The 19407-nt window shown below is 40.1% G+C and overlaps 1 protein-coding gene across 2 annotated transcripts in view; it reads right to left on the bottom strand.

Moving 5' to 3' along the window:
• Positions 1–19407, bottom strand: part of PFDN1 (prefoldin subunit 1) — a 66894-nt gene that overhangs the window by 39457 nt on the left and 8030 nt on the right. The window contains exon 3 of one of the 2 annotated variants that reach the window (XM_002710251.6): positions 1777–1861. The exons of the other annotated variant lie outside the window; for it this stretch is intronic. Within the exon in view, the coding sequence (XP_002710297.1) occupies positions 1777–1861 (85 nt within the window). The remainder of the gene's footprint in view (positions 1–1776; positions 1862–19407) is intronic. 2 annotated transcript variants of the gene reach the window in all.

The following is a 19407-nucleotide window of genomic DNA, read 5'->3' on the forward strand; positions in this document are numbered from 1 at the left end:
TATAATGTTAGAGCAGAAAGATAAATTGTCAAATGATGAAAAGAGAATACACAGCATAATTCCTCTTTTTAAAAAAAAAATCTGTGTGAGGACTGTAGCTGCGGTGTAGTGGGTAAGGCTGCTGCCTGCAGCGCTGGCATCCCATAAAGGCACCAGTTCAAGACCTGGCTACTCCATTTCCAATCCAGCTCTCTGCTAATGTGCCTGGGAAAGCAGCAGAGCTTGGCTCAAGTGCTTGAGCCCCTGTACCCACACGGGAGACCCAGAGGAGGCTCCTGGCTTTGGCCTGGCCCAGCCTCAACTGTTGCCAAACACGTGGGGAATGGATCAGCAGATGGAAAACCTGTCTCTCCCTCTCCCTGTAACTCCACCTTTCAAATAAAAAATAAATCTTTAAAAAAAAAAAAATGCTTTGTTGTGAGTAAAACTACTTCAAAACAGCTGAGATAATAAAAATCATAAAACGGACACAACAATAATCAGTTACCACAGACTAAATTTTTTCTTTACTAAGTTCATTTGCTTTTCGGTTTTCTCTTTACCCCACATCTTTCTAAGCTACAAATGTATTATCAGGTTTCAATTATCAGTAGTTCAACACCAACGAATGGGGAAGGTGTTTGGTATAGCAGTTAAGCCATTCCTTGGGACACCTATATCACAGAGCACCTCAGGTTCAAATCCTGGCTCTGCTCTCCCTTACAGATTCCTGCTGAAGCTCACCTTCCAGGAGCCGGCAGGTGACAGCTTAAGTACTTGGGCCACTGTTACCCACTAGGAGTCCTCACTTCATCCTAGCCCAGCTCTGGCTGCTAGGGGCACACTTAGGGAGTAAACCAGAGAATGGAAGATCTCTGTCAATTTGCATTTTAAATAAATTAAAAAAAAAAAAGCGCAAATAATCTAAGATACCACATGTTCCCAGGCCATGCCAAGTCAGTGCCCAAGATATCCCCAGGAGGCTACAGGGGTGTCTCCCCAATACAGCAGAGGGCTGAGTCAGATTCTGAACCACTGTGTCAAATACTACTCAGAGAAATTAGATAAAGTGACCTATGAAGTCACCATATCCACTCCCATCTGGGAAATCTTAGTCCTAAGAATAATAACCAACTTCTTGACTTTTTCTATATACAGGATGAACCTTTTACTAAAGCTGGAGAAGAATATCCCACCAAGGGTCCCAACGTTTAAGAAATTATAATACACTCCAGTTTTCTAAAGACGAGAGTCTCACTCTTTACATATCTTTTTTCTTGCTAAAAACTTGTTTTCCTCACTGGAACACCATCCTCCAGATAACTAATTGTAGTTTACTACTCAGTCCCTGTCCAGAATCTTATCTAGGCTGAAAGAATTACAATGTGTAAAAGAGATACTATTCCATTATCTCCCAACTCCCTACTATCACTGCAATTCTCTTATCCATACACCACTCCACTATACACATGAAGTGTTTACACAGACGTTACAGTTTTATAAACACAGACACACTCATTCAGAGGCAACAGAGAAAATGTAGTCAGGCCAATTGTATCCTACTGTCTTCAAAACTCTCTCAAGTTTTACAGACTATGCCTTTGTGGAAGATGGAGGTGGGGGACAGGGCATCCTAGACACTGCAGTGTGACTGTGTCACCATTCTAACATGAGCAGGCAAAGTGAAAATACGACAAGACCTTGGCACACACACATTTTCATTTAGTATGGCACAATGAGGTTATCACTTTTTCCTCAAAAGTTGACTACAGTCACCAAACTTCACTTAAAACTTACTTCTAGTTCTTTAATTTTTTCTTCTGCTATTTTCTGTTTCTCTAACAGCTGATTGTGAATTACCTCCTTGGATTGAAGAATAAACCTGCAAAACACAAGAAAGTTGAAAATTAAGCCCAAGACAACTACATCAAAATCAATAGCTATGTGTCACACGTGTTAAACTAAGAAAACTACAAAAGATGATCTCCAAATGCACTGTCACGTCAATACGACAGATTTCAGACATTAGAAGGAGCTTTAAGCCTTCTTGGCTGAGGAGGAAAAAAGACTTAATAGTAGATTCTACTTTGTTTAAAGAGGGAAATCAGTTCCAAGTAGATTCATGGATAAAAGAAGAAATGGTAATAATAAACAGATAAAAATCTACCACACACTAAGAGAAAAATCAACATATAAGCAATAATCTATAATTTGTATTTTTAGTTATCTACTTCAATTTTTATCTTGATTTTTTAAACAATATTTGTAAAGTGGAGCCTCCCTCCATCTTTTATTTTTTTTTAACAGCAGTAACTCATGACCTTTTAAAGTCACAATCAAGTACTGTGTTAGGATCAATGCATTAGTGTTTATATGAGTTTCTCACACAAAAAGCACTGTATAAGCCCTGGTATCTTTTATTATTATTTCCAGAGTGTATAATACCTCTGAAAAACTCAAAATGCACGAGTGGAAAATTCAACTTTTTCCATCCTACATTCAGGCATATTATTTATCCTGATGAGGGTAGAAATACAGGGAAGCTTTAGAAGTTAACACTGAATCTGTTTTGTGACTTTATGTTCATAATTCTTGCTGCAGGAAGAGGAAGAACAAACTTTTTTATAGCCCCAAGTAAGTGAACTGAAACATTCTCCTACTGGAACAAACAGAAACCCTCCATTATTCAAATCTCTTTTAGGATTGTCTACCTAGGCTAAAATTTCAATTAAGGAATACAGTTCAGGTTTTTTTCTTTTCTTTGCACTAAGAGTTCAGCAACAAAGAACTAAACATGATCTCTTAACAAAAAGCCAAACAAGAGAATATCAAGGTTAGCAACATGCTGTTTCTTCTGCTAACCCCACAAAAACAAGCCCTCAGTGGGTTCTTACCAACAGAGTCTGCTATTACAGACAAAAGACAAGTAAAAACAGATCAAAATGGCGCCAGATTTTGTCCCGGTTGCCCCTCTTCCAGGCCAGCTCTCTGCTGTGGCCAGAGAGTGCAGTGGAGGATGGCCCAAGTCCTTGGGCCCTGCACCCCATGGGAGACCAGGATAAGTACCTGGCTCCTGCCATTGGATCAGCGCGGTGCACCGGCCGCAGCGCGCCAGCCGAGGCGGCCATTGGAGGGTGAACCAACAGCAAAGGAAAACCTTTCTCTGTCTCTCTCACTGTCCACTCTGTAAAAAAAAAAAAAAAAAAAAAAAAAAAGATCAAATGGAGCAACTAGTTATGCCCTGACACTTGGGAGCAAGCTGTTTTTTCCCTTCTTCATGAATACACCATGTCACACATGATACAATCTGATAAACTTCTCTTTCACTCCATTTTACTATTTTTTCCACTTTCCTTAAATATTAAGCTTATGTTCTGATGTGGCCAGCTCAGATAATTTAACTGATAACCTTATTCTTCAGTAGTAACTTGATCTCTTGTAGAAACCTTACTCATATATTTACTGGAAAGAAAATCCACATTCATGAAAAACAAGGATTAATTCTGGGTCTTTTACTACAGAATCCTTCATGTCTAAAATGTTCTTATTGGATCCCCCCAAAAAAAATAAAGCTATTTCAGATAAGGCTGTGCTTTGTATACTATTTTTCTCAGAACTCATGCTAGTATTTGAGATGAAGACTTGTTCTGAATTCTATTAGGTATCCGTGATTCTATGCAGCAAATATTACAAAACAATGTCCAAGAGTTGCCAGATTATGTAATTATGTGCAGTTTTGCTAAGAAAGTCTTTTAGCCAAGGACATTGTTTGCAGAGCAAAATATACATTTTTAAATAGCATTGATTGCTGGCCAATGAGTAGTATTCACAAATAAAAGGTCATCAGACATCATCTTTCTTAGTGTCTGGGAAAATTTCAAAGCTAAGATTAGAGGTCAAGTCATTACTTATGTGGCCTTTAAAAATAAAGTATCTGAACAGATACTAAATCTCTTGAGCAGAAAATAAAATTACTAGAAAGCAAGAACACTCAACAACAAAAACATGTTTTCCCATGGCCACACATCACTGAGGTAGCTATATTGGACGAGGCCAACCTCAAAAGTCAACGAGATTTCACCAGAGGCCAACCTATTACTATAAGCCTAAGACATCTAGGCCATGAAATTGTAAACAAAGATGAGTATTAGGGAAACTTCAATGCTCACCTCAAAAAGTAGTCAAAATTCAAACACAAAATTTATTGAAAATTTGGTTTCATCCTCAATTCCAAAAACACCTTATCTAGGAATGGGTATTGTGGCATAGCAGGTTAAGCTAACGCTAGGGTCACCTGCCTCCCATAAAGGAGTGCCAGTTCAAGTCCTTGTTAACTATCTATCTATGTATCTATCCATCTAAAAGACAAAATTACAGAGATGTAGGGAGAGATATAGAGACAAAGATCTTCCATCTGCTGGTTCACTCCCCAGATAGCTACAACAGCCACGGCTGGGAAAAAGCCAGAACCAGGAGCTGCTTCCAAGTCTCCCACATGGGTGGCAGGGGCCCAAGCACTTGGGCCATCTTCCACTATTTTTCCCAGACCATCAGTGAGGAGCTGGATTGGAGGTGGAACAGCCGGGACACAAACTGGCATCCATATGGGATGCCAGAGTCATAGGTAGTAGCTCTACCCTCTATGCTACAACATCAGCCCTGTACTCTGTTTCTGATGCAGCTTCCTCCTAATACATCCTGAGAGACAGCAGATGATAGTTCAAGTGCTTGGGGTTCTACCATCCACATGGCAGATCTGGGCTCCTGGCTTTGGCCTGGTCTAGCCCTGGCTGTTTCAGGTGATCAGGGAGTAAACTATCAGATGGAAAAATCTCTCCCCTTCACCTCAGTCATCTGCCTTTCAAGCATTAAAAAAATCATATCTACTAGTAAAAATAATCACCAAATGAGAAAGGACACATGATGAGTTTTTTCGGGGGGGGGGGGGGGCTGCACCCACATGGGAGACCAGGAGAAGCACCTGGCTCCTGGCATCAGATCAGTGCAGTGTGCTGGCTGCAGCGGCCACTGGAGGGTGAACCAACAGTAAAAGGAAGACCTTTCTCTCTCTCTCTCTCCCTCACTGTCTACTCTGTCAAAAAAAAAAAATCATAAATAAATGCTTTGTACAGTTTCCAAACATAGAGAATCTTCAGAAGTTGTTTATTGAAAGCCAAATGGTAGGTCAGAGAATCTGAAGTTCAAAATGTACCACAAAGGAAAAATACACCCTGAAGAGGGAAACTACTCTCTTAAGAGACAAATGATATGGAGATAGGGCATTTATAATACTGAGAACTGCCGGCGCCGCGGCTCACTAGGCTAATCCTCCGCCTAGCGGCGCTGGCACACCGGGTTCTAGTCCCGGTCGGGGCTCCGGATTCTGTCCCGGTTGCCCCTCTTCCAGGCCAGCTCTCTGCTGTGGCCAGGGAGTGCAGTGGAGGGTGGCCCAAGTGCTTGGGCCCTGCACCCCATGGGAGACCAGGAAAAGCACCTGGCTCCTGGCTCCTGCCATCGGATCAGCGCGGTGCGCCGGCCGCGGCGGCCATTGGAGGGTGAACCAACGGCAAAGGAAGACCTTTCTCTCTGTTTCTCTCTCTCACTGTCCACTCTGCCTGTCAAAAATTAAAAAAAAAAAAAAAAAATACTGAGAACTATACAACCTGAATTAGAGTCACAGCTTTGTAAAAGACCTATATTTTGTTGGAAGTCAATGCCATGTGGCCCTGCACTAACAACGCTCAAGGACTCGTCACCTGCTGTTCCATTTCCTCATTTACAAATAATTATGCTGCCTAAAAAAACCAAATCTCTGATGGCTTTTGGTCTTTTTTTTTTTAAGTTTTATTAATTTGAGAGGCAGTTACAGACAATGAGACGGAAAGACACAGAAAGAGGTCTTCCATCCGTTGCTTCACTCTCCAAATAGCCACCACGGCTGGAGCTGGGCCAATCCAGAGCAGGAGCGAGGAGCTTCTGGCAGCTCTCCCATATAGGTGCAGGGGTCCAAGGACTTGGGCCATCTTCCACTGCTTTCTCAGGTCATTAGCAGGGAGCTGGATCAGAAGTGGAGCATCTGGGACTCGAACCAATATCCATAGGGGATGAAGGCACCACAGCAGAAGGCACTTACGACACCACAGCACCGGCCCCTTGGTCTTGATTATTTCAAAGGCTGTGTTACAAATCATTATACAGGCTGGTAGATGACTTGCACTTTCTTATAACTCAGCATGAATCAAGTGTATTGATCAGAACTAGGAGTCTGACATGGTGGTTAAGATAAGGCTTGGGACATCTGGATCCCCTATCAGAGAGCGCATGACTGAAGTCCTGGCTCTGCTTCTGATCTAGGTTCCTATTATGTGCACCCTGGGAAGGCAGCAGATGAGTTGGGTCCCTACCAACCTCATGGGAGACCTGAGTGGAATTCCTGGCTCTCAGCTTCAGCCAAGCCCTGAATATTGCAGGCATTTGGGGGAGTAAACCAGTGCATAGAAGTTATTTTTCTTTCCTTCTCTCTCTCTCCCCCTCACAAATAAAACGAAAATAACTTTTAAAATATCATTCACTTGCCCAAAACACAGCCCACCATCAATGACAATGTTATCTTTCCATTACATTTCCAAAGCATGATTATCTAGACATATGCTATGAAGAGACAACAAAATGCTTACAACAGTGCACTTGGTTTGGGAGGGAAATTTTACAGGATGTCTGAAAATATAACCTAATGGCAAGGAGCTTCATGGCAACTACAGATTAAATAACACAGAAAAGACTGAATAAAAGCGAGACTGGCTCCACTGGTAATGGAGACTACTCGTACATGTACACAAAGATCTGAGTGCAAACAAAATGTTTTTTTATTTCATAATTTTTTAGCAAAAGAAAAAGTAGAAATGACCTAAATCTCTTAGCAAGGAAGCAATTTAAAAATTATGGCACAGCCATATTGTGGGATACTCAGTGACTTAAGAGACTTTTGTTATTGACATAATGCAGAGTAGATACTCTAACTGAAAACAAAACAAAAAAATTATTTTCAACATTTTGCTAAGCAAACAGAATGTAAGGACTCCGCAAAGGCGCAAAAGAACTCCAAGTAGGAATTCAGGGTTTTAAGAGAGCAGCAAATTGGTTTTCACTCTTAAGAGTTCTTACGGATTCCTGGAGATCTTGAACATTTCCACTCTAAAGAAACAGGATCTAAAACAGGAGGCAAAGGGGCCATCCAAAGCTAGCATCCTTTTTGAACCCTCTATCAAAGCCATGTTCTGGGTCTACGATTGGTAAAGAAAGAAACTTGACTCTCAGTAGGGCACAACAAAAGAAATTTTATCTACACCTTGAAGTGAATAGAAGAAAAAAAATGTGCCCTAAGAATATGTAATTATAAGCTGGTTTTCTCTTAGGTTGTGGTCAAAATTCAACCTACTACATGGTCCAGAAAAATCTCAAGTGCAGATTTGAATTTATAGGGCTTCTACTCAGATGGATGTCAAAGTCCAAGTAAACTACAAGATGCAGTGACAAAAATTAATCGAAACAAAGAAAAAAAGACATAAAAATAAAAACAAATACATGAAAAGAACTAGGATACAGCAATATCATGTGGTCTCATAATACATGTATAATTACAGATTCAGAAGGAGAAGAGACAGCAAACGCAGCAGAAGAAACATCTGGAGAAATAATGGACAAGACTCTGCTAAAGCAAACAGCAATAAACCACTGCTCTAAGATACTCAGAGAATCCCAAGCAAATACCGAAAAGCCAATAAAGAAAAAACAAAGACATAGCATAATCAAACTGCTAAAAACCAAAGATAAAAACATAAAGGCAGCCAGAGAGATGACACATTACATTCAAAGATTAAAAAAAACAATTTTTAAGGGAGTGGCCATTTAGCCTGTTACAGCCCCCATCGCAGAGTGTCTGGGTTTGACTCTCTCTACCCGCCAGTACAGACCCTGGAAGGCAGCAGTGCTGACTCAAATACCTGGGTTCCTGTAATTCACATGAGAGACCTGGGTTGCATTCCTGGCTCCCAGCTTCAGCCCCAGCCCAGCCTCAGTCACTTTAGACATTTAGGGAATTAATCTGTGCATGGGAGCTTTTTCATGCCTGTCCATATATGTGTTTGTCATTTCCCCTGCCTATCAAATAAAAATTTTTAAATAAATTTTAAGGAAGAAAGAACTACCACCACCAATACCTAATGTGTGACATTTCAAAGTACCAAAAGAAAAAAACTATTAGCCCAGTATTACATACACAGTGAAAACATCTTTTAAAAATGAAGAAGATATTCTGACAAACATATGCCATAAGAAATGTTAAAGGTGGTTTATTCCATCAGGAGTATAATGGGGCCGGTGTGGCCCAGTAGGTTGAGCTGCTGCCTGTGATGCCTGCAACCTCCATCAGTATCTTTTCAATTTCCAGCAGCAGATAGAATATCTCTCTCTCTGCATCTGCCTTTCTGTAATTCTGCCTTTCAAATAAATAAACCTTAAAAAAAAAAAAAGATAAAATGTAGGTCTGTAGTTTAAAAAAAAAAAAGAGCACTGTAAATAGTACAAGATCGATATAAAACATCTTTCTTATAATGACATTAAGAAATATCTATTTAAGAGATACTTGACTGGCTAAAGCAGAAACTGGCAAACTATGGTCTGAAGGCCAATTCAGTCATATTCATTTGTTTACATAAATCAGCGTCTGCTTTCTCCCTACAATGGTAGACTTGAAAGAGAGGACTGTGACAGAAACCCTATAGCCAGCAAAGCCAAAAATATTTATTATCTAGCCTACTACAGAAAAGGCTTGGAGCCGGCACCACAGCTCAATAGGCTAATCCTCTGCCTGCGGTGCCCGCACACTGGGTTCTGGTCCCGGTCAGGGTGCCGGATTCTGTCCCGGTTGCCCCTCTTCCAGGCCAGCTCTCTGCTGTGGCCAGGGAGTGCAGTGGAGGATGGCCCAAGTCCTTGGGTCCTGCACCCCATGGGAGACCAGGATAAGCACCTGGCTCCTGCCTATGGATCAGTGCAGTGCGCCGGCCACAGCGCCCCAGGCGCGGCGGCCATTAGAGGATGAACCAACAGCTAAAGAAGACCTTTCTCTCTGTCTCTCTCACTGTCCACTCTGAAAAGGCTTGGGGGAGAGCACTGTGGCACAGTGGGTTAAGCTGCCATCTGAGACAATGGCATTCCATATGAGCACCGATTCAAGTCCTGGCTGCTCCACTTCTGATCCAGTCCTTGCTAATGTGCCTAGGAAAACAGTAGAACATGGGCCAAGTACTTGGGCCCCTGCCACCCAAAAGGGAGACTCAGATGGAGTTCCTGGCTCCTGGCTTCAGCCTGGCCCAGATCTGGCCATTACAGCCATTTGGGGAGAAAACCAGAAGATGGAAGGGCTGTCTCTCTATAACTTTGACTCTCACATAAGTAAATCTTAAAGAAAGCATTTGACAATCCCAGATCTAAAGCAAAAACAGTAACAATATATATTGTGAGTTTCATAACATATATAAAACATATAATAAAACAAAGATGAGATGGCTGTGGCATAATAAGATGAAATGGTATACTATATTTTGAAGACAGAGTACGATAAACTAATGATGTATAAAACAAGACAACCATTACACTTAAAAAATTCTCAGAGAAATACCTAATAAGCCAAAAGTGAAGATAAAATAAGAGTAATAAAAAACACACAATCAAGGGGGGCCAGCATTGTGGCATACCAGGGTAAGCTGTCATTTGCAATGCCAGCATCCCATATTGGAGCACAGGTTCAAGTCCCAGAGCCTGCACTTCCAATCCAGCTCCCTGCTAATGTGACTGGGAAGGCAGAGAAGAACGGCCCAAGTACTTGGGACCCTGCCATCCACGTGGAAGATCTGGATGGAATTCCTGGCTTCTGCATTCAAACTGGCCTCAGACTGGCCGACTTGCAGCAATCTGTGGAGTGAGCCAGGGGATGGAAGATCTCTTCCTCTCTCCCTCCATCAACACAAAACACCTCCTTGGGATATCCACACTCTATACTGGAAGCAGCAACCCAGGTAGGAAGCAACTGCTATCATCGAATTGTGGTATAGACCAGAGTGGTGGTAAATACAACTCTTCAGAATCTGGACGAAACTTAAAAACAGTCAACAGTATTTGCTAATGCACTCAACATAAAATTCAAACAGAGGAGTTACAGGTGACTCCAAGAACTGGAAAGATGGAAAAACCATTTACTGGGCTGATACTGTGGCATAACGAGCCTGCGCTACCAAAATCCCATATGGGCACTGGTTCAAGTCCCGGCTGCTCCTCTTCCAATCCAGCTCTCTGCTATGGCCTGGGAGAGCAGTGGAAGATGGCCCAAGTGCTTGGGCCCCTGTACCCATGTGGGAGACCCAGAGGAAGCTCCTGGCTCCATATTGGTGCAGCTCCGGCTGTTGCAACTGAGGAGTGAACCAGAGGACGGAAGATCTTTCTCTGTCTCTCGCTCTCTGTAACTCTACCTCTCAAAGAAATAACTTAAAAAAAATTTACTAAAATGAGAAAGACTGAGGGAGATGGTTTATTTGTAAAGAGCAAGAATTTTGTTTTGGCCAAGTTGAGAAGCTTATTAGACCATCAGATGGGGATGTAAAGTAGGCAGAGAAGTATGGAATTCAGTGAAGGGGTCCAAGACAAAGATAAAAACCAGGAAGTCATCAGTATTTAAGAGATAAGCCTAGAGAAGATCACTAAGCAGTGAGTATAAACAAGAGGAAAAAAATCCAAGGGCTAAAACCTAGGTCAATCTAATATTTACAAATGTGAAAGAAAAGGAAACAGTACAAGAGACCAAGAAGGAATGGTCAGTGAGATCGGAGGAAAACTAAGAGGTGGTACCCTGGAAGCCAAGTGAAGAAAAGTACTTCAAGGAACAAAGATCGACTAGACTGAACGTTACTGACAGGTCAAACAAGATGAGGACTGAGAATTCACTGAAATTATTACAGAATCATGATCCCGTTTAGGAAGCAAATCTATATAAACATTCCTTGTCTTAGATGGACAGCATACACTGCTAGTTTCAATTTGTACAAATTAAAAATCACTGTCTATTTTTAAATCAGAACTATTACTCCTGAAATGGAAGCAGTAGTACGTTAATCTATTTTAAACATCAAGTTTATTTTGGGTTACTATTTGGTATTCTAAGTGTTCTGGTAAATAATCACCTCTGATGTTTACCACTTTTACTCTGGCCTCATCAAACCCCAAACATTTCTACATAGAAGCGTAGAGCTTTCCTACAGCTTTTTCCAAGAAGTGATCATTGTTTTGCTGGTTGTTAAAATGTAACACTGGATAAAATATAACCAATGGACAGTAAAAAAATTACTGTTTAATGAGTACTGAAGGACATATACAGAAAGAAAACTTTTGACACAAAGCAGAAAGTTATAGAGAAATATAAATATACTTTGTCACAAACACAAAAGTCTCAGAAGCACACATAGAGGATGTATATGTGGTCCAAATCTTTTTACTCTGAGCCAAAGTAAAAAGGTTGGTTTTAGTGCAGTCACATGCTCTTATCTATTTAAAGTCACATTTTTAATACCAGGCTCCTGCTGCTGTGCAAATTTTGATGAAAGAATACTTCAAGGCCTCTTCAAACCCAAAAGAATAGTGACTTCCAAGTAATCTGGTCCATTCCAGGGTAATTGATCTTCCTCAAATAGAGTTGGTAATGAGAGTTCCTGGCCAGGACAATGAGATAACATTCTCCCAGACATGTCCATCTGAACTTAAATTCTAAAAATAAAATGAGCATACATTCTTCACAAAACCTCAGGCAGTAATGGAGTGTACAGGCAATCATAATTATCTCATCAAGATAAAGGATATCTGCAGCGTCCCAGCAATCCCTGAGATAAGAAACAAGAAAGAACACTAGGAAGTCACTACCCAGTTTGTGTTCACATAGATGGACTGATCCTCATCTTTCAGGTCAGTATTCTTCTGAGCTTTTTGGATATTTCATTAAGCAGCTTATGTTCCTTGACATGAACACTTCAGTAGTCTCTCTCAGATCAGATAGCAAGCTGTTCCTAAGTTTGCCACTATGAGATAAGTGGCAGCTAAAATCAGAAAAGTCTTGGTACAGCTTAAAACTGACTGTTTTCTTTTTGGAGAGATTCAGCTAGAGATAAGTCAGTTATGGCACACAATGCAAAGTAACACAGTTCAAGAACACTGCTAGTTTTTATTTACACAGGAACAGCAAAATGGTACTTTTCACCTACACTGACTCTCGTTTACCACCAACTGGGATCCACAGTAGTATCCTGTCCTGTTGATGAGTAACTTCTTTCCTGCAATAAGCCCAGACTTTGTTTAATCTTTTGTCAGTTTAAAAAAAAGGCACCTCTTTTGATGTCAGGAAACATAGAAGCAAAGTCTTCCAAGTAACTAAATAAATCAATTACTTTTATTGTTTTTAAGCAAGTTCAAAGTCTAAAATAAGTTAACCCCATAACAAGGACACATTAAACAAAAATTTTATTTTATCATGTTTGTACTCTCCAAGATAACAGACTTCTTTTTCCTTTTTTAACAATAGACTTCTAATTGGCACAACACTTTCAAAATTAATTTCCCCTGTTCTGGTGAGAATGTTTAGATTCTGGGGGACATGGGAGGGGAAGAAGGGAAAGAATGATTCAAAGTACTCTTCTGCAGAAGAAACATGACTATGTAATTCTTACGCAAATGTTTATTAACTTCAACTGGCATAAAAATAGTGATGTCATTCTAGAAAGCAGCACAGCAGAATTATAACTAACATAGTTTTTAAAATCACTGACATCTTAGGGAAATTAATAGTATTACTCAGAAGTCTCCCCTCCCCGCAGCACTACATCTGTGGGAGAGAAGAGTGTCCATCTGGGGTTACATACATATTCGAAGTCAACAAAACTGAAGTCATTTTCCCTGCACAACAGGAAAAGTTGTTGTTTTTTCCCCTTAGAACTCTGAGCAATCAAAGTCATGACTTTAAATGGCTCTGTATAAAAACACAAGACGGGTGGGTCACATTCGATTAGCAAAAGCAGACGAACACCAAGAACGTCTCATCCTTTTAAAGCAAAATATAAACTCTTAAGATTTAACAAAGTCTTCTTGCCTTTGAAAATTATTTTATCTTTGATTTGTTGACTTTAAAATATATATTAATACCTTTGAACAGAAATGTAAAGTAATTTATAAATTTGCATTTGGGACATGGCTCTCACACCACAATTGTTTATTTTTTTTTCTCCCATAGTAAACAAAGCATTAAAAACACCCAAACTTGATTCTGGTGAGAGTAACAATATAAGCTATTTTTACCAGAATATAAACAGTATTTGTCAGCAATATTTATTAGATAAATAGTTTTTATTTTATTTCCTAATATCTTAGGAATAAAATATAGGACTATTTGTTCATCTTTAAATAATTCTATAGCTACATGAAATTATTAAAGGGTTATAAAACTTAAGGCACCGTGAGCAAAACCTTTTATATTAATATTTAACATAAGTACATTTGGAGAACCTGCAAATTATTCAACATGGCTTTACTAAAAGTCACAGTTCAAAATACAGGTCAACATCCAAACTGCCAAATAAGTTCACAACAAAATCACCTAACATTTTAAACAAAGGGCAGTTCAATCAAGCTGTTGTGAAAAGTCCAGATTTCCACATCCCAAGTAGTAGAAAATTTGCTTTATTTTTTTATGCTACTGATCAGGAATATACCTACTGACTCACCTCCTACCTGTGCCCCATTTCTCTTCAGTTTTATACTTCTAGATCTTTCAACCATTAAATTACTTCAACAAGTAGAAATAGCAACACCGCTCCCAAACAGCAATTCCTGCATTGCTAGACACTTATCTAGTTGGTAGATTTATACCATTGTTCATTCTTAGTTCCTTAAATGTAAAAAATACCCAGAGAATGGTAGCATACCTCTAAATTAGTTTAAATATGGTACAAAGTTATTTTTAGTTAAGTTCAAGTTTTAAAAAGGTACTAATCATTCTTCTCAAAGGCTAATCTACTCAAGTTCCTCCTATATTAAAAAAATAGAAAACAGATTTGTCTGCTACACAGAAATCTTATTTACATAATGCCCAAGCAAAAAGAGTATTAGACTAATGGTTCACATATGAAATCAGGACTGATATCATATCTATTAATAAAAATAAGATGGATATTTATTCTAATGATGGTTCTTTCAAACACTAACAAAAGGCCATCTATGTGTACTTTCAAACATAATTCTTAAAAATAAAAAAAATTTTAAACTCTATCCCCTCCTATCCACAGTAAAAAGGGGGAAAAAAAACTCATGAGCAATTATAAACCAGTTCTTATTCATGAAAAAACATACAAGAAATATTCACAGAACATTTATTTGAGATGTCTATTCCTTCCTTACATGCTAGAAAGATGCAAAGACAAACACTTCCAAATATTCAGACAGATCATTCCACAGTTGTAACTTTCATCATAGTTCTCAAAGCAGTATGGTGAGGTCAGCTTACAAACAGCTTAAGTAGCAAAACTAGAAATTGGTGGTAGTAGTATCAGACTACATAACAGCCTCTCCAAAGAATATGAAGTAAGAGAACTAAAATGCGCTGGCAACATGCCAAAAGACTGGATGAACTATAGCTCTGAGCAATGAATACTCAGAGCTTACGGTGTATATATAGCAATTCATCAACTCCTACCCTATAGCTTGACTTTCCTTGTTTTAAACCAAAAATAGACAAGTGTTAGAGGTATTTAACATTACCATATTTCTCTACACTCTTGAGATGAAAGGCATATGGGCTTGTAATGATTTGTTAAACTAACTACACAACCCAAAAGAAAAATCAGACTTCCATTCTATACAAAGACAAGATACAACTACACTGAAGTTCTTTTGCAGGGAATAGCCTTTATTTCCTGAGGATTATGCTACCATCAACATCATTCAACAGACTTGCTTTCTATGTTATTTGTTCTCTCTGTGCAACCGGCTAGCCTTTAGGATCAGTCAACTTCAAAAGATTTAATAAATGATTCTGTCAAATTGAAGGACATAATTCTGGTCAGAAGCACTCATATCCCTTTATCTTACTTTTCTAATTTCATGTTGAATGAATTATATGCTGAAATAATACAATCGACTCTAATTCTGATGTCTGACACTTTCCAAACATTTTTTATCTGAAGAATCAAAAGAAAATGCAGTTATTTTAAGCAATACAAAGATTCAGCTTCAATTTAAATCCACACATATTTCACACTATTTTATGCCACATGTTAACACCAAGAAATGAAAAAACAATCCTAACATGCATATATGGTCTCCCAGAGCTGACATTCTGCTCCAGGAGACTGATTCACTTTAAATACACTCAGGGTGTTCCACCAGCTGTCAGAACAAAAGCGTTCGTATCACTAAGAAAAGAGTGAATAAGTCTGCCCCAGAGGCTGGACAAATCTTCAAAGGCTAAGGTAAGAATTTTACAATGGAAAGAGTGTTATTGCCAGCCAAGGACAGAATGAGCAGAAATAAAAAGGCACAAAAAACATGGCATGTGTGAGGAAAGTCACACAGCAAGCGGACTGTAACAATTTCTGGGAAACAAGCTACTACTGTTCTACCCTCACCACGTGACAACCAGTTAAAGCACAATTTGGGTTCTTTATGTTTTTGTTTATTTGAAAAGCAGACACAAATAAAGAGAGTCAGACAGGTCTTCTATCTGTTGGTTCACTTCCTATAAAAGCCAAGCTATGGGACCAGCACTGTGGAGTAGCAGGTAAAGCAGCCACCTGCAGTGCCGGCATCCCGTATGGGCTCCGGTTCAAGTCCTGGCCGCCCCACTTCCAATCCAGCTCTCTGCTATGGCCTGGGAAAGCAGAAGATACCAGATACCCAAACACTTCAGCTATCACTTGCTGCTTCATATGGTGCACATTAGCAGGAAGCTGTAATCAGGAGCAGTCAGGAATGGAACCCAGGTGGGCAACTTACTGTCAAGTCAAATGCCTGCCCCTAAAGTATGTTTAAAGCTCACGTAGACCTCAAAATCCTTTTCAATGGATAATACAAAACCAGCAGAAGAATGAAGGCCCATAGATGAAATGTACATGCTACACCAAGTCTGGGAACAGAAAGGGATGCGATCCGAGGTTTTAACAGTAAATTAATGACAGATTATGAAAAACCATGAATTCTGGGCTAACAAGATTAGATTTTATCCTATGGACAAAAGACAATGAACAATGGATTTTATTAATACTGACATGGTCAACTTTGGCAGATGTGTTAAAAATGGATTTGGACAGACAATGAAGGCAGGAAGAACAGTTAAGATGCTATTGCATTAGTTAGGAAAGAAACAATGAGGTCTCAATTTCAGCAATGGAAAGTTCTAAAACAAAAATGGGGTGTGGAATTTTATAATCTGTGGAAAACAAAAACTTGAGGAAAATTAATAAACAGAATTCTCAAATAATACTCAAAAAAGCAAAGAAAAGATAAACTAAGGTAAAGACTAGAATTAAAGAAGTGAATCACAATGATATCTAAGATTACTCAAGACCATAAATTCAGAAATAGATATTTCAGGTTTAGCATCAAGAAAGGGAACGTCCTCATGACCAGACTAATACTCAGCAAGTCTTTTCTTCCTTTCAGGGCACTAACACTAGCCAAACAACAAACCCTTTTCACCTCACATGCCCCTACAATGCAGGGTCAAACACAGGCCCAGGGAGATGCAGAAGGTACCAAAGTCAAACTAAAACCAAACTTTGAAACCATGCAGGAGCCTTATGCATTTCCTTTAACTAACATAATTCATATAAAATAAATCTTGTGGAAAAATACCATCCTACTAACAAATTCATATCCCAATCTTCAAACTCTAAAATTCTTTATGTGGAATACAACCTATTTGTAGCACTTTGAACAGTGCACAAAAGCAATTCTCCAATTGCTTCTGCAGAATGTTTAACCAATGAAATCATTCTAATTATCAAAACTTCACAGCAGCTCAAAAGGCCAAAGATGGTGAACCAGCTATTGCAAACAGACTGGTATAGTTAAAATCCAAGTACAACATGTTAACTGTTCTACTAGAAAAGCCAGTATTACTGTTTTAAGACCTAAGGATATTTGCATTAACGATAAAATTATACTATACTGAATGCCAACAATGCATTTTATGTTGCATGGATACATATTCAAGTGTTCTACCTTGTAATCATACCAATTCTTTTGCACCCCATTCACAAATTTTCAAATTGGTATTCTCATAAACTAAAGGATACATTCACTGAATTACTTTATCCTGCTCGTGGACTCCACTGAGGAAATATCATCAAATTCTCTCTTTCCACAGAGTTGCCTAGAAAGCCTGAACAGGTGCAGAGGCTCTTCATTGGAAGGTTGAGCTTTAAAATCATTGAGAGTTCGAGGAGCCATTTTGAGCAACATGTAATGCTCACAGACTGTGTGGTAATGAGACCCAAACACCAAGTGCTCGGGGGGCTTTGGGTTTGTCACCTATGCCACCATGGAGGAGGTGGATGCAGCCATGAATTCGAGGCCACACAAGGTGGATGGAAGAGTTGTGAAATCAAGAGTCCTCTCAAGAGAAGATTCTCAAAGACTAGGGGCCCACCTACCTGTCAAAGAGATCTTTACTGTGGCATTAAAGATGGCAATAAAGAACATCACCTCAGAGACGACTGCAAACAGGACTGGAACATCAAAGGGAATGAGATAATGACGGACTGAGGCACTGGTAAGAGAGAGGCTTTGCTTTTGTGACCTTTGATAACCATGACTCTGTGGACAAAACTGTCACTCAGAAAATACCATACTGTGAATAGTCACAACTGTGAAGTCAGAAAGGCCCTGTGAGAGCAGGAGATGGCTACTGGTGTGTCCACCCCAGGAGGATGAAGTGATTCTGTAAATTTTGTTGGTGGTAGTGGAGATGGTTTTGGTGGCAATGACAACTCTGGTCATGGAGAAAACTCCAGTGGTTGTGGCAGCCAAGGTGGTGGTTGTGGTGGCAGTGGGGATGTTACCACAGAACTGATAATGATGAAAGCAGTTCTGGAGGCAGTGGAAGCTATGAGGATTTTGGCAATTACAATAATCAATCTTCAAATTTTGAACCCACAAAGGGAAAAAACTTTGGAGGCAGAAGCTCTGGACCCTACCATGATGGCACCAGTATTTTCCCAAACCAGGAAATTAAGGAGTTTATGGTGTTCTAGCAGTAGCAGTAACTATGGCAGTAGCAGAAGGCTAATAACCACCAGGAAAAAAAGCTTAGCAGGAGAGGAGAGCCAGAGAAGTGACAGGGATGCTACAGGTTACAATAGATTTGCAGCCAAGCACAGTGGTTGCAGGGCCCGGCTGCTACAAAGAAGACATGTTTTAGACAATACTCATATGTATGGGCAAAAACACTGCAGGACTCTATTTGTGACTAACTGTATAAGATTATTTTAGTTTCTGTTCTGTTGAATGTGTAAAGCATTCCAACAAGGGTTTTAATGTAGTTTTTATTTTCTTTCATTTTTTTGCACTCATGCTGTTGACTGCTAAATGTAGCAAACTATTATGACACCAAATAAATGTCTTAAAAAAAACTAAAATGGCCGGCGCCGTGGCTCAATAGGCTAATCCTCCACCTTGCGGCGCCGGCACACCGGGTTCTAGTCCCGGTTGGGGCGCCGGATTCTGTCCCGGTCGCCCCTCTTCCAGGCCAGCTCTCTGATATGGCCAGGGAGTGCAGTGGAGGATGGCCCAGGTGCTTGGGCCCTGCACCCCATGGGAGACCAGGAAAAGCACCTGGCTCCTGGCTCCTGCCAGGATCAGCGCGGTGCGCCGGCTGCAGCGGCGGCCATTGGAGGGTGAACCAACGGCAAAAGGAAGACCTTTCTCTCTGTCTCTCTCTCTCACTGTCCACTCTGCCTGTCAAAAAAAAAAAAAAAAAAAAAAAAAAAAAAACTAAAATGAAAAACATGAACTCAGAGATAAAATTTATTTCTGGGGGCTGGCACTGGGCACAAGCAGGTCAAGCTCTACCCGCAAGACCAGCATCCCTTATCAGGGTGTTGGTTCAAGTGCCACCAGTGCCACTTCCAATCCAGCTTCCTGCTCATGTGCTTTTAGCAAAGCAGCACATGAAGGACCAACTACGTTATCCCCTTTCACCCACGTGGGGCTCGGACAGAGTTCCTGGCTTCTGGTTTTGGCTCGGCCCCACACGGTTCTTGTGGCCCTTTGGGAAGTGAACCAGTGGATGGACAGAAGATCTCTCTCACTTTCCCTCTGTCACTCTGCCTTTCAAATAAA

This window comes from Oryctolagus cuniculus, chromosome 6 (assembly GCF_051225735.1).
Source record: "Oryctolagus cuniculus isolate XC-2025 breed Fujian yellow rabbit chromosome 6, ASM5122573v1, whole genome shotgun sequence".
Lineage (NCBI taxonomy): Eukaryota > Metazoa > Chordata > Mammalia > Lagomorpha > Leporidae > Oryctolagus > Oryctolagus cuniculus.